This window comes from Lepisma saccharinum, chromosome 1, assembly GCF_977018435.1.
Source record: "Lepisma saccharinum chromosome 1, izLepSacc3.1, whole genome shotgun sequence".
Taxonomy (NCBI): Eukaryota; Metazoa; Arthropoda; class Insecta; order Zygentoma; family Lepismatidae; genus Lepisma; species Lepisma saccharinum.
In genome coordinates, this window is record NC_139229.1 from 786,110 (window position 1) to 810,825 (window position 24,716).

The following is a 24,716-nucleotide window of genomic DNA, read 5'->3' on the forward strand; positions in this document are numbered from 1 at the left end:
CGGCTCTTCATATTGTCCACCAAAGATTGAAAAGAAAAAAACAACTTTCGAGCGTATAGTTTTCCATGCTTGGTCTGAGATCTGAAGTATTTCGGTTTTGTAAATGAAATGAGTGATACCTACTGCAGTACTTTCAGTGCTTGAAGAGCGTCAGTAGGTACAGCTAGCTAATTATCTTACAAATAAATGCCTTGTCAAATGTTTTACAAGTATCCCAAAGTTAGACCTCTTAAAAGTTGATCGGGAACCATCTCAACTCATTTTTTCCTTTTGTTTTGATTTATAATGTAACGTCCTCTTGATGTCAGAAAATGCAGGGTTCTAAAAGGCATTGGATGTGGTACACATCAGCCAAAAAATGTTTAAATATATTTTTATGTGTAGCTATGGGACTTTAAAATTAAAATGAACTTAATTAATGGAACTCTGTAAGTGTGATACATTCAATAATATGGTATCTATATCCAGTGGGTTGGAGATCATTAATTTTGGTTGGGATGGCTCAAGATAGAGGAGGGGAGAATCCTCCTTACGTCTTGTAATCTCACCCTGCATTAAAATGAATAGATGTATCTTTGTTCACAATTTTCACATTTCGAACTCTTGATTTTCAGTTCCGTTAAATTGAAAATGAGCCCAGACCAGAACAAGGTCCAGAGCTTCATATGTTTCCGAACTGTTATCTGGTCTTAAGAGCTGTTTTTAAAATAACCATAAATTCTAAGAAAAACCAAGAAATAAAAATTACATTGCATTTATCCATTTAAAAATCCAGGAAATTCGTGTGTACTGTTCTAAAATGGAATATTTTCCATGCCTTTACATTATACCTACGTATAAGCACCTGTGAAGTAGTATGTGTGTGTGTGTGTGGGAGGCTGAATTTTGTACCTCCCCAAATAAAAAACGTTCCTGCGCCACTGATTATATATGTGTTATATATATAGAGTGTGTGTGTGTGTGGGAAGGTACTTAGAGGGGGCCTTTGGTAATATTTTGCGGGCGGGTTAGAGGGGGGAAATTTGTAGATCCGGCACTGGTTAGCGCCACTACTATCATAGAGTAAGGTAATAATTATTACCTTACTCTATGCTACTACCGTCCATGTTGATGTACTAAAACACCGGAATGATTCAAATTTCATGTAACTAGGATTGTAGATAATTTATTTCTTATTCACGATAAGATCACTTAATTCTTTACTTTTCATTGCCACTTTAAATAAATGTATATGGATCAAAACAATTAATGTGTTTTTAAAAATGAACAATACATCTGTTACATATGCAAATATGCCTCAAATGAGTAAATTTGTGTATTCAAATGTATTATTAATTTTGCTTACTTTTTGTTTTTATTATGTGTACTTCTATTAGCGATGCTATATTATTATTTAGAATATTAGTTAAGAAAGTGAGAATTGTTTTGACTCCCAAGAGAGTTTGCGCCTTTTCTTTTCCGCGCGCCCGCGCCATTGCTGTGCTGTCACAACCATTAAAGTGCATAGTGCACTTCAGAGGTAAGTGATTTATTTCATAAACGTATTTAGAGATGTTCAAAAATGTTTGTTTTGCTTTATATATTATGTAGCCATATTGTATGGGATACAAAAATGTGTACCATTTAATATTTGTGATTTGAAGGAGAAATTTTTTGAAACTACCGGCAAAATTTCGAGCGTCTCGAAACACAAGGCACGTGTTAATGACTTCAATAATATGAAGTTTATTTCTTGTCAAGAGTTTTAAGTGTTACTATCATATATATTGTATCTGCGTGCAGATTAAAATGAAGACAGTGAAGGTTACTAAATAGACATAATATATGAGTTCAGTCTAAATCCTATGCTTTGTGTCGCGGATGGTAGGTATTAGCGTGAGTAAAGGTCCTTTTAGAAGAGTTAATTCTGTTACACTTGATTTAAAAATAATTATATATACATATATATATAATACATACCTGATAGCCGAATTTCAGATATTGATCTATCCAACGTGGGAAAACCTATGAAAGTAAAATATATTTACTTTCTGCAGTCAATTCTAGATGTGTATTTTGTTTATGTATCAATATTAGCATGTCATGTAGGTTTTCACTGATATCGATTCAAGCATTTGTCAACATTATTCACCTCGCCTATGTGGTCAAGGGTGCGTTAATAGAGTAAAGTTAAAACTTGAGGAATCCTTGTGTTGGACCACTAAGATCTTCCAGCTGATAGTGATTTTCGTATTGGTGGTTCTTGTAGATATTTTTTTATGACAAAGTTACCGCTATTTTTTTTTGTGCTACCCTAGATTAGGCAATTGTGCTACTGTAAACAAGTGGTGAATGCTATTGTGAGTGAGTTAGGTTCATTTGGTACCCTTGACCCTCTGTACCCCCTGGAGAAAGTGCTTGATTTATGAAGATTTTGGTATTTATGAAAGTTTGATTTTAGCTCTTGGAAATGTGTTATCGTGAAGTACCGTAAGTCTGTTACCATAATGTGTTACTTTACAGGGTAACACTTTACTATACCGGAGACGGATTTCTTCTAAATTTACAGGAGAAAGTACTTGCTTTCTACATGAGAGCACAATACGCTCTCGTATTGTCCGTATATGCTAAATTGAACGAAAGGAGTGCTAATGGAACCTAACCTAACCTAGTAGGCATACCTCGCCCCGTGATGGTTCGTGGGGCTATCGTGACATTTGGGGCTAATGTCAATGTTTTTTGGGGCTACCCGTGGATGCTTTGTTGGAAATAAGGAACAACAGTAAGTACTCGTTAATGTAAGAAGTAGACATTATTTTCGTTAGAAATTCATTATTTCACCTAAAGAAATGTTCCGCAATGCAGAATAGTACGTTAGCAATGTAAAAAATTGCGAAATAAATCATTGATAGGTGTCTCCGGTATAGTAAAGTAGTACCCTTTACGGTGTAGCAGAACAGGCCAAAGGCTTCGCGCAAGTGAATATAATGGCTAGGGTCTAGTTTACGTCCTTCTTGCCCGTTTACAAAACCGTGCTAGCAGACAGCCGGCATCTGTAGGATAAGTAAGTTTTTCTTTTTACATTTTCTGTCACTAACCATTCACGGGAACGAGGTATGCCTACGAGGTTAGGTCAGGCCTGTTAGGTTAGGTTCCATTAGCACTCATTTCACCCCTAAATATGTGCTTCATCATCAAAAAATGTCCTCTACGTTCAATCATGCATATCTGGACATCGGGTTTTCTCGATTTTCTCCTCCAGGGAATTTTTCCTCGCCTTGGGACTGACTTTGTTGAATTCCTTATAAAATACGTTTCCAATGATATATATGACACGTCTTCCTTAGGAAAAGGACGTAAACTAGACTCTTACCAATATAACACCCAAAACTACTTTCCACAACAACAGCTTTAATTTTACGTAGTCAGCTTATGATTTTTAGGTTTTGTACTGATAGTTATTTTCGATGTGTTCCTTTGCTATGCTTTGCTGTGCATAGAAACAGTTTATACTAACAAAAAGTTGCGAAAATACTCTGAAATTGCAGTTATTAACATACCTGTGCCATTCTTTGGGATCAAATATCCCCGTTGTTTGTACTTTTCTAATGCTGGAACCACTTTTACATTATGTAAAACATTGAAATCTGTCGATTAAAGAAAATTACATTATTCTCGAGGTGGTACAGTGGGTAAACGGCCCTGGTTCATTTTTTCATTGACTTGTGCTTTGTAATGGCATGCAATTTGTGACAATGAACAAATGTGAAAATTGGGCACAGGTCCGATTGTTAGAATCTGAGCGAATTATTTTACACAGTTAAATTTCTATTTTGTTAGGCAAAGTCAGGTTTAGAGCTTTATTATTATTTATTATCTTAATAGGGTTACATTTAAGTCTTCCTATATTTCATTTAGTTCATCATTAATACAAGTAATGGCTTGATTTATTTTAGCAGTTTAGGACTCTTAGCATTAAAGTAACAGCTCTAAATGCTTTGAATACCTGATCTCTTAACATCTGGTCAGAGCACAAACCCCTTCAACCGTTGGGTGAAAATGGAAATCATTGTCACACGAAATTCAAACCTTCCTTAAAGTAATGAGTGCTGTTTGTGTTCGAAAAAAAAGTTGTTTGTGTTGAACAAAAATACTTGAAAATTACCTTACGCAATGACAAGGTATTCCCTGTTGACAAGCGATGGTAAGTATCATAGACTAGTGGTAATGAGTATAGAAGTAGGGTGACCATACTTCCCATTTCACAGTTGATATTATGTAAAACCACAATTTGTCCCGTTTTATAAAAGTCTAGGAGTTAGCTTGAGAAGCAAGTCTAAATTTGAGGCACATTTCAGGCTAAAAAGAATGTTGATGGAATTTTTAAATTAGCGTCATATTCGAACAGACAGTTGTATTGTTTTGTTTGGGTTTCGTAATTCGTGGAGCAGTGAATAAGCATCGTCAAGAAGTGTACAAGTACTTTCAATACGAACCTGCAACAAGAATTGAAAGCCTATATTGAACAAAATCTTAAATAATCGCACAAACTCCGCAGTATGTTTTAAAGACGTAAATCGAAATTGAACCATGTAAAAATTGCCATGCAATTTGCAAATTTTGATGTATTGCATAATTTAAAATTAGTTCCAGCTCATGGAAAACACAAAGTATGACCAGCATAAGGAAAAACCTGCCATTTTGGAGTGTTTTTGCCACTTTTTATTATAAGAACTCTTTGTATGCACACTGAAGTGGCGAAAGAATACATCGATAATAACTATTGTTACCAATCCTAATGGGCTGAGCCGATACCACTTTGAACGATGCCGATACTTTCATCAATACCTCTACTTGTAATATTAGATTTTATAATAAAGGTTAGTTACCAAGTCATACTAACTGATCACATCACATTCGTTCAATGACATTAAATAACTCCCAAATTATTCTCATGTAGCATTATAATACTTTGAGCCACGGTGGTCTAGTTGGTAGGGTGTCTGACTGCCACTTAGGAGACCTGGGTTCGATACCTGGGGTGGGTGATCTAGGGTCACTGTTTACTGTGTTAAAAATAAAATGGCTATTGATATTTGCTGAAATTTTTGGAGGATTTTAGAATTTTGTTGCATAATTATTACGTTATCCCCGGTGTTCAAAGATTGAGATTGAAAAGATGCTTAAGAATAAATATATAAAAGCACATATTCATTTGATTAGAAGCAAAATTCTTGTTTAATATTTTATGTTCATTATTATAAGTAGTGTTGTACATAAGTCTTTAGAGGGGGCCTCTGCGATAGCGTAGTGGTAACTTCGTCACCTTGTAATCGAAGGGTCCCAGGTTTGCTGGAGGCACAGTGGCCTCGTCGGCCAATACCAGCACTTGCACAAAAGACTGGCATAGAAGAGAAGAGGACAAGAAGAAATTGCTGAATTCCCTTCCCGCTAAGCTACTTTCGCCAGTAACCTTTATCTCTCTTTTCCAAGAATTGCGCGACCACCTGACATTAGCGTGGCATGTGGTTTAAAAACATCAGGTTTCACTTACTTATAGCTTTGATCTGCATCCCAGGAGGGTTGGATTTATGATCCTGTGTTTCTAGGCAAATCGGTGGAACTTCTAGTGCCGGTCTCCCAATGTCACAAGGAAGGGCGAACACACTTTTAGAAAGGACAAATGTTGAGACGAGCTGTTGCTCTTGCCCACTCACTCTTCTAGCCACTGAAAATGTTTAGTATCAGGTGGTATCGGTAGAAAAAAATTAAACCGATACTTACCGATGCCGATACAGTTTGTATCGCCCGACAAGATGCTGTGCTTTCATCTAGTGTGTCCCATAAGTCTGTAAAATAACAGGTTTCACCAGGTTCACTGGCCCAGTTATCTTCATTGAATAGTTTGTTTTGTTAAGACTTCGGAACATTTCCTCTGTAGCTCATGGAGATGTGTTGTTGTCAAACAAAGTATGTCTGTTTCCTTAGCGTGTTACCTTACCGTGAATCAGAATCAGAACAACCCAAAGGCTTCATGCAAGTGAATATAGCACCAAAGTTTTTATTTTTTTTCAAGTTTGGACCTGAGTTAACCTTTGAAAAATTGCAATTACTATAGCTTTGGCAACAAAACACATATATCAGGGTACATTGAACTTGATTAGCTGGACCAAAAATTCACTGTAGTACTGTGATTATCTAATTATACAACATAATACTTTACACGTGGCTTTTGACTGAGAATTTGTTTTTCATATTCAGTTTCCTAATACTTATTACAACGATCCTTTATAGGAATTTAATATCTTCACATATATTTACATAAAGAATGGAAGGGCAAAGATAAAATTTTCATCCAGGCGAAGTCAATTTTTGGCACCCCAACTGTTCACCCTGTCACCCACCAACCGCCTTAACTTTCTACCCTTATCCCACTACTTTCCACCTTTGTTCAATAAATAACATCACCTTGCTGTATATTTATGGTTTTTAACAACTATAGATAATAGCCTTGTATTTCCAATGACTTAATGTCAAAGAACACATATATTGTAGGCTGATATCAAAATAACAGTAGTCTAATAAATTGCTACATCATTTTTCATTATACATTGGTCATTGAGAAGTAACTTCAATTATTTTTTCTCTACACAAATCCAACTCTTTATAAAACAAATATCCACATTTATGTAATCAGAAATAAGGATTTGGGTCTTCTAAATCGAGATGCCCTGGTCTGGCACTGTCGAGGGACTGGTACCCTGGGTAATTGCTTAAGGTGCCCCCCCCCCCCGCACACACACATACACATATTGTTTTAAACATTGGTTAAGCATTGTCATAAGTATGTAACAATGCAACTTTCAGCCACATCAATGCAGTATGAAGTAGCACACACATGTTTAATTAGTTACATGTAGAAAAAATAGTAATCCTGATTATATAAAACAGTGGCATATTGAAAACAGAATATTTTCAACTTCTTTACTTTTCCGAAAGGAAACAAATGGATTGGCTCATTCAAGAGTGCATGAAGACTACAATATTCCCATGCTTCTCCCTCTCACACAGATTTTTTCATAATATACCATGCATTTTCCCTAATTATAGGTTTGAAAAAGGGAATACTAAAATAGTAAACGCACAAGCAGAAGAAAGACACTGAAACTGAGTGATAATCCCACATTATTGATTCTGCCCATTTCATGAGTGATAGTCCCACATTATTGATTCTGCCCATTTCAGAACAGAATCCTGCATAATTTCTCACCTGTTGTGTGCCAAAGTTTTGTATTATGTTGAAAGTTGTATATTGGGTTCCTTATAGGTGGGGGGGGGGGGGGGGGCAAGCAAGAACTAGAGGGGCCAGGCCCTTCTGGCCCCTCAGTTTTGGGTGCCCGTGGTGATGTGATATATATAACTGTTTTCTCACACCTGGAAAATGATACATGTGTTGCAATCATCCAGTCATAACTTTTTTATGATTAAAGGTAGGTTGAACTTCACCACTTCATTTCTCGTGAAGTTCTAGCCTGACTGCCATGCGTGAAACCCTAGGTGGGTGACATAAGGTTGGGATTTTTCCGGCTCCCCCCTCCTGCATAAAGCAGCTCCAGGGCCCACCCAGCCTCAAATCATATGATACCCAGTGGGGGTAAAGGCAGGCGGAGAGTGTCTTTGATCACATCACCTCAGATATCCAACATCGGAAATTTGTGGGACCCTACTCCCACATAGCCTAAATGTGCCTTCATGGTACAGTGCTACGCATATGCACAGGAAACTTTACCTATTGTATTAGTTTCTGCACTTCCCAGCAACTACGTTTATTTTTTACATACGCGAACCCTTTACTATGTCAATGGCTGAGGGTCCCCTAAAGACTTACTTGTCTGCGGGTTGTAGATCCGGCACTGGAAATACCCCAACAGCTGCTGAAATTTACAAAACACTAATGAATATCATAATTCAATTTTGCATAATTTTGTGATTTTATAGGCATCAAAAACATGATTAGTATTAGCACAGCATATATCTACACTAGGTTGTATCAAAATGATTTTTTTTTTCGAAATTCAAAAACCTATAGTGCTCAAAAGTTGCATTATTGTACCAATACATCACACAAAAAAATGAGCCAAATTTAAAGATTTCTAGCCGCGCCTCTTCACGCTTGAACTTTACTACTTTAATGATATCATTAAGAGTGCACTTGGTGGATTTACAATGTATTGTGTAATTAAATTCACGGGAAAAGGTGAAGAAAAAACTTTGTTTATCTACACAGTACAATGAACCAGCAAGAATAGAAAAGTTTGGTCTATAGGGAGGGGGAGGTGGAGCAGAGGCCAGAGACCAGTGTTTGTGCTGAGAACACATTTGGATGTGTGTGTTTGTGGTGACCATGGTTACCATTAAATCATCTGTTCGTACAAGAAGCAACATAAGTACGAGTTATGGATCTCTATTCGGAACTCCTTATGCTTTCAGTTCCAGGACATTAGCTTCACACAGTGATGTGATGAGATGCTATAGACTTACTAGTCTAGAATTGAAAGGGGGGGAGCAAAGAACCAGCGATTCGTTCCATTTGTGATGATTTGTTGTTGTTGATTTGGTGTTTGAAATCCACTTATACATAGTAAGGCTAATCTGGACTGGACCTACAGTTTAAAGTGGGATTGGAACAACTTGTGCCTCTGCCAGGTAATGAACCTGGAACCCCTTGATTACAAGGTGATGACGCTACCACTGCGCCATTGGGGAGTCCCCATTTGTGAAGAAGTGGCAAAAATGTTGGGAGAATTGTGGTTGCGATCCTCAGTTCCCACAGTTTCCTTTTATAGGATTACTAGTATGATAGATGAATATCACAAAAGCATCGGGGCTATTTTGAAAAATGTGTAAAAAATAAGCAACGAGAAAAAACTATAGAAATTTAAAGATGATTCCCAAAAACTTTTTGATTGTGTTAGTTGCAAATGTGCAGATTTCAGCTCGGTTAGATGTGAAGAATCTAAGAAAATACCTGAAAAGGAGAGACAGTTTATTATAGTCAGAGAACAGACAGAAAAAAGGCAATAAGTACTATTGATGTACTGCAAACTAAAACTCTTCCGAAAAGGAAAGAAAGGAGAGTAAGTAAAGGTGCTGCCATAGAAGATGATTTGCAAGAACCGTCGACCAGTGGGATGTAAGCGACAGCATGTGATTCAGGCAGTTCGTCAGAAGTGGAAACCGTAAATGACTGTGACTTCAAGTGGTCTAATCCCCTAGAGTCTCTACCAAAGAGACGAAAAAGATAATCTTCAACACAGATGAGGACACCACTTCCAACTTTAGCTGAAGTAAATGATAAAACTGGTGTGACTTTGAGAAAGGTCGCTGCTATTGCTTCTGCCGTTTTAGAAGATTTGAACATATCACACAAAGATCAACAGAAAGGGATGGACAAAAGTAAGGTTCAAAGAGATGTTGCAAAAAACCATAGTTTTGTGCAAAAAAAGAGAACTTAATGAAAGCATTAAACCTCGAAGTTTATATTTTGACTGTTATCTTAAAGAAGATTGGCAATAAAAAAAAACTGCAAATGAGAACACTACATATTAGTTGAAGAACCAAACAGATGATACCTTGGCCATGCATCAGTGTCAGGATCATCCACTGTTATTAAAATTGGAAGTTTGATCATTCAGAAGCTGAAAGATAATAATGTAGAGTTGGGTTGCGATGGAACTAATATTATCATCAGAGTTCGGGGGGTGACACTTAAACTTTCTCGAACCACGTTCAAAGACCTTTGCAGTGGTTAATTTGCCTCCTGCATTTCAATGAATTACCACTTCGACACGTGCTGAAGGCAGTTGAGGGACCCACAACAGGACCTTATAAATTTTCGGGCTCTGTAGGAAAATGCTCCATAATTGTGAGCACAGTTTCGAACTTTGAGGTTATACCTGCCGAATTGCCAGCCTTAGATATACAAGATTTGAGCTCAGATCAACAGTACCTTCTGCAAATATGTCAAGCCGTAATCAGTGGCAAGTGCGACACATGTTTAGGAAACAAGAAACCTGGAAAATCATCTCATGCTAGATGGCTTACTTCTGCCTGTCACCTGCTTCACCTTCACATTTTCACAGAAAACCCAAAAGAAGAACTGAAGATTCTTGCTAAGTTCCTTGTGTATGTTTATACCCCTCTTTGGTTCTCTGTTAAATCAAACCCGACATGCAAGATGGTGCTAGGCACTTGTATCTGGCAATTAAGTTCTCAAGGTACCTTGAGGATCCTTTGAAAACTGTAGTGAATAAGGTGATCAACAGGAATTCATTTTTTGCTTATCCATAGAATTTGTTGCTCAGTACAGGGTTTGTCCGGAAAGTAATAGGACTGAGTCGATTTAAAAAAAAATTATTGAGCCAATCGTTACAATTCTTTAAAAACTTTCAAAGTAGTCTCCTTCTGCGTCGATACAGTGCTGCCAGCGCGATTTCCAATCATTGAAGGCGTCACGAAAGGCATTCTCCGGAATAGCCTTTAGAGCCGCGGTGCAAGATGCTTGGATCCCCTCTGTCGTCTCAAAATGCTTGGCTTTCATCGGCCTTTTCAGGCGAGGAAACAAAAAGAAGTCCGGGGGGCGGGGGACACATCTGGGCTGTAGGCCGGCTGTGGAAGCGTTGGGATGCCTGCCTTGGTCAGGTAGCTGGTCACAAGAAAGGCGGTGTGAGCCGAGGCGTTGTCGTGGTGCAACTTCCAGTCGGCTGTGATGTCTTGTCGGACCCGATTGACCCTTCGTTTGAGTCTCTTGAGCACTTCCACATAAAACTTGGCGTTGACGGTTTGTCCAGGAGGAACAAATTCATGGTGGACGATGCCTTTGATGTCAAAAAAGACAATGAGCATCGTTTTCACTTTGGATTTGCTCATTCTTCCAGCACGGTCTTCATCGGCGACCCGGCCCTCCGAAAAGGCCTTGTGCCACCGAAACACATCATCTGGGTAAGCCTGCTTGATCATATCAAACGTCTCTGTCGCAGATTTACCGAGTTTCACACAGAATTTAATCGCTTACCTCTGCTCTAACGAACGCTGCATTTTCGGCTTGCACCACTCACAGAAACACGTCGCGCAAAAAAGCCTGTCCTGACGCTCCGGGTGCTCGGAGACAACTGACTAGCCGCTTGTAGGTTAGGTAGGAACCCCCTCTACCGAATACAGTCAGTGCGCGCGCGCTCCGAAGTACAGTCGTGGCGAAAAAAAATCAGTCCTATTACTTTCCGGACAAACCCTGTATGCTGACAGATGATAAGCGTGAAGTCAGAGAAATATCTGTGAGAAGGATTTTAGATGCTCGGGCAAGGAAAACATCCAGTGAAGGGTCAATACGTAAGTTCAAAGTGCCAGAAATAAATTTCATGGCAGAGGACTACATCAGCATGATAGACTGGGATGTGTGCCTTGTAACAGAGCCTCCCTTAGTTGCTCATTTAAATTCCAAGGACATTGAGAAGATGGTGGATGACCAGAATATTGCAGAAACAACAATTGCATCCTTCCCAGGTCACACTCGAGCAGTTGAGAGACTGGTTAAAGTAGTGAGTGAGCCTTCAGCATCTGTTTGTGGTGAAGGAGAAAGAGATACTTTTATCAGATCTGAACTTGATGCAAGAAAGCAATTACCAACATATGAGAAGAAATCTGATTATTGTGTGCAAAGAAAGAAGTAAAACTGAAATGAAAATAACAGTTTAGGGGAGGGAAAAGTGGATGGAGGGAGGTTGGGATGGAACTCGCTGGCAGCCACCTCCACGCGGAGAGTTCTGGGTTGGTGCAACCTGCAGCATTATACTACACTAGACCAGACATGCGTGCACATGAATATATTTTGGTTTCATTGGTATATTTGTTTTTTTGTTGTAACTAATCTAAAAAATTACATTTCGTTATAATAGTTGCAGTTTGCATCAAGCGAAGAGGTGCACTTTCATCCATTGGGCATTGTGCCCAACTAGACCCCTCCGGAGGCATGGCTAGAAATTCTTCAATTTGGCTAAAAAAAAAATTGTGAGATGTTTTGCTACCATTATGCAACTTTTGCACACTATATGTGTTTGAATTTCTGAAGAAGAAAAAAATTTGGGGCCTTTTTTGATACACCCTAATCTACACTTACTTGCAACAATTGAAGTGTGTTCTGTGTTATAAAGTTACACAAAATTACATGCTCTTAAATTAGGTCAGATTAGTAATTTTACCAATATGAATACATCCATGAACACACATACAGACAGATATTAGAAGGGACTCTATTGGTGTTGGCCAATGCAATGCCAGGTTTATCGCTGAATTTAGAATACAATTTTACCAGGTCAATATTTATCAGTGGAATGTTCCAAACTCTTTTGGTTTTGTGGAGAACACAAATGATGCCATATTGTGATGAATGGGTTCTGTTTTTAATATTCATGGATATGAGTGTTTAAACTTCATCATAGAACATTTCCAATTCTCTGTAGGATCAGTAGATATAGAATATTGGTGTTGGCAAATTTTATGTTGTTGCTTAATCAATCCAGGCACAATCAGGTTCTAATGTATTTCATGATTTTGAAGTTGTTATTTAAGATTGCAAATGTATTTTAAATTGGAAAGTAATTAGTGGTTACTTTACTTTCAGATAGTGATTTTCGCCCTTGAAAGGAAACTAGTTTAAGATCAAAATGTCAAAAGGTAAGTTTACCACTATTTTAGAATTAGTTGACAATCCTCATTTTGGCATTGTTTTCCCTCTGCTATCTGCAATTTCTCCTTTCATGGATGCAAAGTAAATTTGTGTTAGGATAAATTATTTAGACTTATGTATGAGATATATTTTTTCATCGTAACGTACCAAATGTTAATATATCATGTAAACTGATTTATTGTCTTTGTGTGGACCACACATTTCCAGTGTTGTGCTTGGTGTAATATGCTCCTTTGCATTTTTCAGCTCCCAAATAGATAGTTTCAATTTCTGAAGTAAGATCTGAGTGTGATTCTGCCCTTGTTTATTTTTGAGAGTGAAATTCATTATAAGGCTGTTTAGTATTTAGTTTTAAATAATTTGGAATACCGAAAATAGCAGTTATCGGTAATCAATATTCAAATATAGTTGTTTCCTGCAATACATGTACCTTAACTGCTTTGATACACTTTCGTAGCATTTTCTTTCTTACCTGCTTGGTTTCTAGGTAATTTACCAAAGAACCTTCATAAATTCAAAACTGCTAATTACAGATTCATCATTTGATGTGAGTGATTAATAGGGAGCCGATCTAAATGCACTAAAAAAGATGCCAAAATTTGCTTTGGGCATAATATGCACTTAAAACATACCCTAAGAATTGTGTATCAGGGCCTATGGTAATGATTTTTTCCTATTGTTAATGCTAGGAGGATGGTGCAAAATTCCGTTTACAACGCTTGGGAGGTGAATCGCCAAGTAAAAACAAGGAAAAAATGCCATGTGAAAAAATGTCGAAATCTGCACCATTTGCGAGTGACAGGCGTGCGAAAATTGCCTCACACCATGTTTAAAGCACAATAACTCAAGAAGGAAGAAAGATATCAATGTCGGATTAAAATAATACAAATAAAGTCGTGCCTGACGAATACAATGGTGCAGCAATTGAGGCCCAGTGTAAATTGCGCAAGGGGACTCTCAAAGAAAGTGGGGAATCCCCTGATGGAAAATATAGAAAATTTACTACTATTTTCTACATAACGTTAATGTTGGAGATCGGAATGTAGGCAGTAAAAATGACGACGTATGTTCACATGTTCCACTACTGCTGGGACACCGTCCCACACTCGGGAAATAGGAAATTGACCCGATAATGACGCTATGCCGTCAGATTACGCTGAGATTGATTTCAGCTAATTGATACATAAAGCCCCACTAGAGACGCTTGGAACTGTAGGTCACCTGTTACGTATTAGCGTTGGTGGATACTACGTACAGAGTGTAGTCGACCGTTGTTCTTCATGTCTGTTCTGCGTGTCGCAGCGTGGAGTTTAGTCTGGTTGAATTGCGCCAAGGAATATTGTACGTAGAGTACGTATTCCCGTGTTCTTTCTCGGTTTGCAACAACTGCGTGGACCTGTGTGACATTACGTGGGTGCTAATGACGGTAGTTGTGATCCGTCACTCGGAGGGAAAGTGCCCCTGTTGCTGGGCAGTTCTCGAACAGGACAATGGCGGAGTACTCTACCCACGAGCTTGCTGATATGCATCTCGTTTATGGAGAGACAAACCGAAACAGCCGTGAAGCACGGCGTTCGTTTCACGAACCAATAGGCGGTTATCAACACATGCACTCTTTCAAAGACTTGATGCTCGACTGCGTGAAACTGGATCTCTACTACCCCGTAGGTGGGATTGTGGAAGACCCCGCACTGTGCGCACTGTGCAATTTGAAGAGGACGTGTTGCGGGCGCGATACGAGACCGTCCTGGCACCAGCACACGTGTCATTGCTCGTACGCGACAAACCGACCATAGCAATGTGTTCCGCGTTCTTCAGGAGGAGGGATTGCACCCATATAAATTTCATAAGGTGCACCACATACTGCCCAATGGACTTTCCCCTATGCATGGAATTTCTCCCAATGGTACTTGCAACAAACCTCTTGCCATTCCAGATTTCCCAACAATAGTTTTGTGGACCGATGAGGCAATGTTCACCAGGGACGGCATGTTCAATAGCCACAACAGCCACGTCTGGGATATGGACAATCCGCATGCAATCATTGTGCGCCATCATCAACATAGGTTCGCAGTGAATGTGTGGCGTGGTGTAGTAGGTGACCACTTGATAGGCCCGTTCAATTTTGCCCTCTACTTTGTGTGGTGGGAATTATCGGGTGTTTCTACATGACGTATTACCCGAACTTTTGGAAAACGTGCCACTGGCAGGTAGACAACGTATCTGGTTTCAACACGACGGCGCCCCCGCACATTTCGACCGGGGAGCCAGGGCCTTACTCAACGATATTTTCGGCGATCGTTGACTTGGCAGGGGTGGACCTTTACCGTGGCCACCTGGTTCCCCCGACCTCACACCACTGGATTTCTTTGTATGGGGAGAAATGAAAAGGCTTGTGAATGAAACCCTTGTGGAAAGTGCTCAGGACCTCGTTGCTCGTGTTAGTGCCGCTACTGGGACAATTGGTGACATGCCATAGGTATTTGCGCGTACCAGACAATCAGTGCTTCGCCGATACCATCTTTGTCTTGAAGTCAATGGCGGACATTTTCAACAACGTCTCTGAGTATACCGGTGATTGTGAGCCCCTATCAGCACCGCATAGTGTCCTTTAGTGAAAGGTGCGAGTGAAGATGCTGAAGATCGCTGTACTTCATACCATCGATCTGTATGTGCGGAGGTTGTGCGCTTCTCAATGGAATCCCTTCAAGATGTGCTGTGCCTGGAAATGTTACATGCCATTGTGTGCGTTTTCTCGCCATTCTCCGTCTTCATTCCTTCGAGGATTACGCACATTCTTTAGGGAGCTCTCTTGTAGTATGTACAGCCTGATGTCATGTAGCCATTGTTTAACTTTTGTTTTTCGTACTGCAAAGTAGTGTGTCAACATTAAGGGATTGAAAACATTTTTTTTTATGATTTCCCGGTATTTTTTTCCATTTGGGATGGTGTCCCAGCAGTAGTGGGACATGCGACAACTTGGTTTCTTTTCTTTTCGTACCGCAGTGTGAACCATGTACAACAGGAGATTTTCAGTTATTTTCTTTTTTCCCTGGTGTGGGACGATGTCCCAGCAGTAGTGGGACATGTGGACATATGTCGTCATTTTTTACTGCCTACATTCCGATCTCAACATTATGTTGAAAATAGTAGTAAATTTTCTATATTTTCCATCAGGGGATTCCCCACTTTCTTTGAGAGTCCCCTTGCGCAATTTACACTGGGCCTCAATTGCTGCACCATTGTATTTGTCAGGCACGACTTTATTTGTATTATTTTAATCCGACATTGATATCTTTCTTCCTTCTTGAGTTATTGTACTTTACACATGGTGTGAGGCGATTTTCGCACGCCTGTCACTCGCAAACGGTGCCGATTTCGACATATTTTCACATGGCATTTTTTCCTTGTTTCTACTTGGCGATTCACCTCCCAAGCGTTGTAAACGGAATTTTGCACCACCCTGTATATATATATATATATATATATATATATATATATATATATATATATAATGGATAAAAGCAAGGAGGGCCAAAAGGGCTAAGTAAAAATCAAATAAGGTAAAAGGAAACACTCACCGGACAGTAGGAAAATTCAAAATTTTCGCTAATTTATAGCATCATCGGTGTGAGAAGAAACAGAAGATGGCGGTTCCGTCTTCTGTGATGATGCTATAAATTAGCGAAAATTTTGAATTTTCCTACTGTCCGGTGAATGTTTCCTTTTACCTTACTTGATTTTTATATATATATATATAATATATTCAAAGAAGGTAAAAGGAAACGCTCACCGGACAGTAGAAAAATTCAAAATTTTCGCTAACTTCTTAGCATCATCGGTGTGAGGAGAAAGAGACGGAACCGGAAGAGAGTAGCCACAAAAACAGGGTGGCTACTCTCTAGGAATTCTGCGTTAATTTTTCTCTGTAGACGTGAAAAATTGCAACTTTTCAAAATCCGAATCTCATTGAATTTATATATATTTATGAATGCCCTGCGGCAAGTTTTTAACAGTTTAGCTTTTATTTTTATCGAGAAAGGAAAAGAAAGTTGCGTGGAAAATAAAACAACTCTCTCAATCCCTTTACTTTGTCATTTGCAGAACAATCTATGTGACAGACGAAAGAATATTGCAAGATAAAATATCTTGAAGTTGATTAGTTAAATTTAAGTTTGAAATTCTTATACAATTGAATTAACAATTTTTCATACATTAGTATATCCCGTAACATTTGAGACTTGTGTTTGCAGATGTTATTTCAAGTATGAGTATGCGATATGACAAATTTAAACTCCGTACCTTAAATTATATTTTTGAAATATATATATATACCGCTTAATTGAATTAGAATTTTTGGATATATTGGAATCACATGGACCCTTTATATTGTTAACATATTTGTGTGTGTGTGTGTGTGTGTGTGGAAGGTGGGGGGATGAGGAAAGGTTATAATATGTAAGGTTGAAATAGAGAAAACATCTGCATGTACCCTTGAATTTTTGGAAAGTTCGCCTTGAAAACTGGAAATTGTATTTGAATTGTATCATGCTCCTGGAGTAGCCTGAAAAATTAAATACACGAACACTCCCTTGGGAAGGAAGAAACGCCGGCCCCCATGGCATAGGGACTATCACATTGTGTTAGAGTGCCAAACACGTAAATTTGCCGTTGCGTAGAAACGAATTTTCGTTTCGTCTCCCTCTCTCTTAGCATCATGTGTTCTACCCTGCTCGAAAACCTTCGCTATTGTTGCCACATTGTCATTCCATTCCTGGACACACTCGCGCAAACATCATTGAAAACAATTGAATAGCGCTCCAGCTCGCGGTTCCCCCCGTTAGGTAGGGACGCTAATGTGGCAATATAGCACGGCGTAGTGCTTGCTTCTTTTATGCAGTGCATGTTCATTGGCTAGCTAGTAACTAGTGTTGCCAACTGTAATAATGAAGCACTATTTCTGTCACGGAAGGGGAAAAGGCAGGTAAAGTGGCGGTGAGTTTTGTTGGATTGGAAGCACCATATTTTTATTTTATACTAAGTATTTGACCGGTTTGACGTTGTGTGCGTGTATTGCGTGTGTGTATGTAAAAGTGTGTGTTTGCTAATGAACGTTAAATTCCATAATGCCTCCAGTTCTGTCGAAGTTGAAATCAAAAACCTTGCATAGCCAAGCTCGGGAAATTCTAAGCAACGTGCACGAGTTCATGAAGGAGGAAGCCAGTCATGGTGTTAGCATCCCAATAAAGCATTTTGGCAAGACAGCAGCGAACAGCAGCAACAAATAGTTCATATTTCATAATTTTGGAATTATTCAAAATAAATAAATTATGTGGCTCCAACATCATTTCAACTCTGGCTCCGGCACGTGTTCTTGTAGAAATTGCATAGAGGAGGCTGTCATTTTTGCTGCTTAATGCGATACATATTGTTTTCTGTGTTAAAATTGCCATGCTTTGATGGGTGACCAAGTTCATAGCAGGGCCGGCGGAAGGGGAGGGCGAACCGTCCCATCGCCCAGAGCGGCAAAATTTGAAGAGAAGAAAAAAATAAGCCTATTGAAAACTGTGATCGAGCGAGATATTCTTTTGCGCTGAATAGTATTGAAATAGCATAAGAAGTCTCATTATTTATTTTATATTTTGATGTTTTAGTTAGGAATATATTGATTTTCAATTTTCCGTTGCTGCGTAATGACCGGGGGGGGGGGGGGGTCGAAATAGAGCGGCATCTGCCGCCACCTCCCAGGGAGGCAAAATGACTAGCGCCTGCCCTGGTTCATAACAAAAGAAAAAGCCGTGCAGCTTATCGTCTAGTGGCAGTATATGTACTTGTTATTGTTGTGGAAGCCGGCATCCTTTGTAAATGTACAACAAAGGCAACCGACTGTCGCCGATCTCAGAGAGGAAAAAATAATACTGCTTCAGGAGGAGTGTTATGGTGCAATTGTAGCGGTTTAACACGTTGGCATGTTATTATCTGCCGTTGCAGTTCCATACCAGTGTATACGGGTTTTGGGAGTGAAAAGTTAGAACGCCACCAGTGCATTAATGCAATGAAAAATAATATATATATTTTTTTATTTTGTTTGAAATCACTCAAATAAGGAATCGTATGAAGAAGTCTTCTTTGCAGCATTTTTGGTAATTTTACTTATGTGTTAGTTCATATTTTGCAAATTTTTAGTCCATATGTATGTAGCTACATACAAAGCCACTTGTTAGTACATATTAATCCTAGTCCTGGTATAATGCATGACGTTTAAAACTCAACGTTAGATAGCCCTGAATTCTCTAATTTTATTGTTGTACGTAACAGCTGTGCATCGGCGCACTGCAGCGATTTTTCTATCTGCTCGATTAGCAACACTGCTTCTTTAGTTGTTTCGCGCATCGCACGGCAGAATTATCTGCGCTGGACTCTACGACGTCAGGGGTCCCAAGTTCGAATCCCAGCCTGGGCATGGGTGTTTGCGAGTGTCCATCCATCAATTTAATATCATCACTCATATCCATCTTCGTGGATGAAAAGCAGAAAAGCGAAGTAAAATAATAAAATCAATAGAGGAGGAAACATCAATCAGCTGACACACATGTATTGTCATCATCTAGCACATCTTCATGTGAGGAAAAATTGTAGACAAGTTCGTAATTCGTATGTAATGAACATCTATTCTGACATTGTCATGATCTACTCTGCACTCATCATATTCATAAATATTGCCCCCTCCCTCAGATTCGACATCTGACTAATCACATCAGGATCGAGTAAGCCACGTTCAGGCTTAGCTGAGCCAAATAGAGTAAGCGAATAGAGGTTGCCAATATTTTACTCTAGATGATTCGTTGACAAATATGAACGAACATTCAACTAGAATATATTTCGGTTAGACGAACGACAAATAGAGAAATAGCCTACAGCCAGGGGTTCACAAACTTTTTCGTTTCACAGCACCCTTAGTGTTTCAAGATTTTTATGCAGCGCCGAAGTCAGAATGTAGCCCTATCTAACACTTGCAACACTCATTGTGGTTAGGTTGCCTGCCTTAAGTTAAATATATATATGTAAGATGTTTTAGATTCAGAAAAAAATACTTGTAAAAACAATTGTATCTTGAATTTCAGTGAAAATATTGGAACATTTTGCAGGGCACACTTAGGGAACCACTGGCCTTCTGCCATATTGAACTTTTACGATTCATTATCATTTGGTAGGGTAGCAATATATGTAAAATCAAGACATAAAAGACATATTGCTACATATTTGTATTAGATGTTTTCATGTTGAGCAATTAATGTAGAATCTTGACTAGTGCATTGAGTTTTTATAAAGATTATTTGGGCATTCTGGTTAGATAGGTGTCTTATGCTGAATAATATTGTCCACCAGGGCTGGCTCATGCTTTTGTATGTTGTGTGCCCTGTTCAATGCATGAGCCTATACATGCTATCTGTTTGCTCAAGTCATATTGTGTTTTGGTAATGTGTTCTACTTCGCATATTCCATGTTTTTAGTTTATTTTTGTTCATTTTGGATAATGTTGAATAAACTTGAATCTATTGAATAGCACAACATGATTTCTCCAGACCATTATTAAATACACTAAAGTTTCTGACCAAGGCAGCTTATTAATAATTGAAAACACTTTACATGTAATGTTTCTACCCTCTATCAAGGTCTTCCTCAGATGAACAAAACTAAGAAGATTTAGAATTATGAGGTACTTCGTGGTGTCTGCTAGAGAAAAACTTGAGGATGGTGATATAGCCTGAATGCACGCAAAATAATAATGAAAATGTGTTACGTGTGTGATGCTTTAATATGTAGCAAAAGGTTTACTTCATTTGTCTGTGAAGCATTTATAGCATACAGATACTAATAATTATTGTTGGTGAATGTGCAGATTGTATGCATGCACAAATATTTAAACCTTAATGCAATTAATAACCATTATTGATTCATTTTATTTACATGAGGAATGCCTCTTTTGGCATCCTGTACAAAAACACTAACACTTAAATAACGAATAAAGTCAAATGATTCTTAATTTGATATTTTTAGAGCAATATTTAGCAAGTGTTAACCACGAGTTCATGATTTTTTTATTCTAATTAGTCATAACTGATTACAATACTGTGTTTATGAATTGTGCATCTAAAACAACTTTTACATTGTACAGTGTGTTCACAAAATCCGTGAAAAATACAAATGGCTGTAGCTTCAGAGCAAGACATAAACATGCCACCAAATGTTTACAAAATGAAAGAATGCTCACAGAATTGTTTCGCATCTTACAAATGTTCCATGCTTCCACAGTTGGTCACACATCACACATCTATTCTCTTGTCCATTCCGTTCCATACCCAATGCAGCATATCAGGGATGATTCTGGGGATGGGAGCAATGATGAGACATCATATATCCTGGAGGTCCTGTGGTAGGGGTGGTAAATATTCTCCCTCCTGCTCATAACCTCGCATGAAGAAGTCATATGGGGCCACAACAAGCGAATTCAAGAATGCAAAATGCTTCTCAGGCTATGTGAAAGTCTCACACGGAACATCATTGGCAGGCATATTGCAAATCAAATTCGGTGAGTGTCTTTCATTTTGAAAGCATTTGAACTCATGTTTGTCTGTGAAAATACAGCCATTTGTAAAGTTTCATGGAGTTTATGAGCACGCTGTATATTTTCCCAAAAGTGATCGCAGGTTTCTGTTTACTTGCAGATCTCCAACCTAGTGAGAAGGAAGGTATTTAAAATTCTGTGTTATAGCTTTGCAAACAGCTTATGTGCATTTAGGCTTGATGTTTGTTTTTAAAATCAATGCATTGGTCCTCTACAACTTGTAAATTTATTTTGATATTGAAATGCTTTGTTCTTATTGTATTTTAAAATCAAGAATGCTTTGAAGTTATCTGAAACCCAGACACAATGTTTCAAACCAGTGTCTTTGGTTTTCAGGACATTCTTATATTTCATGAATAAGAAAACAAAGTTTTTGCACACCACTTTTACTTTGTTGTGGCCTTTAGTCTGAATATTTTATTTCCAAACGTGCCATGTGAATTTTATCGATTTCAACAGAAATTGGTTACACTTCTACCTAATGGGTAATCTAACATCATGTAATCAGGGATTTCCTACTTCAGTTTTAGTATTTGAATCAAAAGTCCTTACTCTTATTGCAGTCGTTCGTCATTTTTTCTACACCAATAGTGTACTATCCAAATATCTATTTAAAGTAAAAATGGCCAGTGCTATCATTACATGCTAGACTATTTGAACAGTTCGATGGTCTCAAATTTAAAGCAAAATTTGCTTAGGGTTTTATTTCTCAATAGCTGAATATTTAGTAAGGTAGTGAACAAAAGCATTTTCCTTACATTTTGTATTTGATGGTTATAAATATAACGTACATTCTAGAATATACAAGCGCTTATTGTAGAGCTTTTCTGCATCTGCACTAACCATGTGACTTGTCCTCTTGCATGACTGGCTTATAAGATGAACTCCATGCCTGGCTATAATCCTACATTCTCTCCATTCCTCCAGTAAACTTAGCATTCTAACGCCGACCTCCGTGGCGGAGTTGTTGGCATAGTGTGCTACAATTCTAGGGGGCTGCAGATTTGAATCCAAGCATGGGTGTTATTTGTGTGTGTCCCTTCATTATATCATCACTCATCATCACAGTTAGCTAGAGGTGGCAGAAAAGTTAAGCTCAATAGCAAAAATCAAAATTATTCTTTTATCTGGAAGCATTTTTCAAAATGTATGTACGATTGGTATGGTTCATGTCTAAGTATACTGAAATCTAATTGCTTAGTATTATACTAGTTCCCTTCAGATTTAGAGGATCCTAAATAATTATTATTGTGCGTACTACAACTTTAGTACACATACGCATTAAATGCTTGGTAATGTTAGTTTATTTATAAAAAATCACCTAATTTCGAATTATGCTTTGCTTGGTCACTTAGGTCATTCTAATATTATTGCCTTTTATATATATATTAATTTTAGTGTGCATTGAAATTACCTGTTGTGGTCTTATGTATAAAGATGAACATTTCATAGAATGTGTCCCTTTGAAACATTTTGTGGACAAGTGAATTTAATGTAAGTGCACTTTATGTAGCTGTAGAATTTCACATTTTGTTCATAAACAGTGATATTGTTTAAAAAGTTTGTGATGGGTTGGCACTGAAGAGTTGTAGGTGTCTGTACAGGGTGCCAGCACAGGTTACAGTTGATAAACATTTGTATATTCTTCTCGCACAATAAAAACCTAGGAACAACAGGATAATTAGTTGTAAGCTTCCTCTTCTACCAGACAGACCCCTGTTGGTCCTGAGAGATCGAAAGCTTGTTTCAAAACAAATGTTATGTACAATTTGATGTATTTTTTTTTATTATTGAAGTGTGAAAAGAATGACATTGTAGGCAAATGGTGTAAGACACTTTGTAATACTCTTATTAATAATTGTTATTGATTTTAATTATCCTGGTACAAACTTGTTCAATTTACTCTCAATCACACAATTCATGAATTTCCTGGTCTCCACAGAAATACAGTAGAAAATAATTATATTGTATGTAAAGGTAACAAAGATGTAAATTATGGCAAAGTTTCAGATTGAAAATACAGAAATCCTGTTCACAATTTCTGCAGCAAGTGTGTTGTCAAATAGCAACAACGATTTGCAATATACAGTGAGTGCAGAAAGTATTCGTAAACTGTGCCATTTTTCATGAAAACCGGCGGAAAAGGTGCTTTGGACATGTAAAGATCACCAAACTTGGAAAAGACAATAGAATGCACATCGATTTATCTATCCTGTCGCAAAACGGATCTTAATATTAATACATATGCAAACCATAAGCATAAAATACAAACAAACTGCAAGCAACACGTACAAAAAGTATTCGTACACCCAGAAACTATGGAAGAAGACTGCTACTGTAGTGCTGATAGGAGCAAGACGTCTGTGCACACATCACACCAGAGCTGCCAATAGCCAAATGCAACGGGAGAGTGCCAGGGTGCGACACAGTGAAAATGGGCCACAAAGCGAATGAGACAACTGAAAGTAAGCGGAAGCTGATTATTAAATTACATAATGAGTGTAAACGTATACAGGAAAATCGCAGGACTTGTCAACAGACTCCTGTCAACCATTCAGACGATAATTCACCACTTTGGAGGGAGTAAAATGGTGAAGAAACGCAGATGTGGGTGACCAGAGGTGCTCAGTGACCACAACAAGCTTTTCATAGTGCGTAGAATCAAACAAAACCACATGAGTGCTCTGACAATAGGTACAGACCTTGGAAACCGAGGGGTGAATGTATCTGCAAGAACAGTGAGGAGTGTGTGCAAGAACGAAGGGTATCATGGTCGAGTATCTTGTAAGAAATTTTAAGCCAATCCAACTAGCAGGAAGAAACGCATGCACTTTGCTGCTAACCATCAAAATAAATCACAATAGTTTTGGAAACTGGCTATACTTGCTTTCATCAGTAAATATAACTCAGTTTCCAAAACTATTGTACGTGTCGCTTGCGGTTTGTCTGTATTTTATGCTTATGGTTTGCGTATGTATTAATATTAAGATCCGTTTTGTGACGGGATAGATAAATCGATGTGCATTCTATTGTCTTTTTGAAGTTTGGTGATCCTTATGTCAAAAGCACCTTTTCTGCCAGTTTTCATCAAAAATGGCATGTATATCAATACTTTCTGCACTCACTGTACTTGGAATGGATGTTAAAATTTATGCAGACTAAAGTTGTGGAAATTGCGGGGCAGGCTAGGGGTTAGCTTTGTAGCTCAGTAGTGGAACATTGGCGTAGAATACCACAAACTCAAGTTGGAACATCATCAAGCCACAATTATTGCTTAACTCTTAATGAAATACAAAAAATACCTTGATTAGCCATTGAGATATTGTGCGTGTGTATGTGTATTATGCCAAGTAAATTTGATTT

The 24,716-nt window shown here is 38.2% G+C and overlaps 1 protein-coding gene across 2 annotated transcripts in view; it reads left to right on the forward strand.

Moving 5' to 3' along the window:
• The first annotated feature begins 1,395 nt into the window (after positions 1-1,395).
• LOC145992049 (chromobox protein homolog 1-like) overlaps positions 1,396-24,716 on the forward strand; it is a 50,805-nt gene continuing 27,484 nt past the window's right edge. The window contains exons 1-3 of one of the 2 annotated variants that reach the window (XM_083128190.1): positions 1,396-1,519; positions 12,659-12,711; positions 21,454-21,477. In XM_083128190.1, coding sequence (XP_082984316.1) covers positions 12,702-12,711; positions 21,454-21,477 — 34 coding nt within the window. In that variant the 5' untranslated portion in view covers positions 1,396-1,519; positions 12,659-12,701. The remainder of the gene's footprint in view (positions 1,520-12,658; positions 12,712-21,453; positions 21,478-24,716) is intronic. The other variant, XM_083128200.1, reaches the window with a different exon arrangement.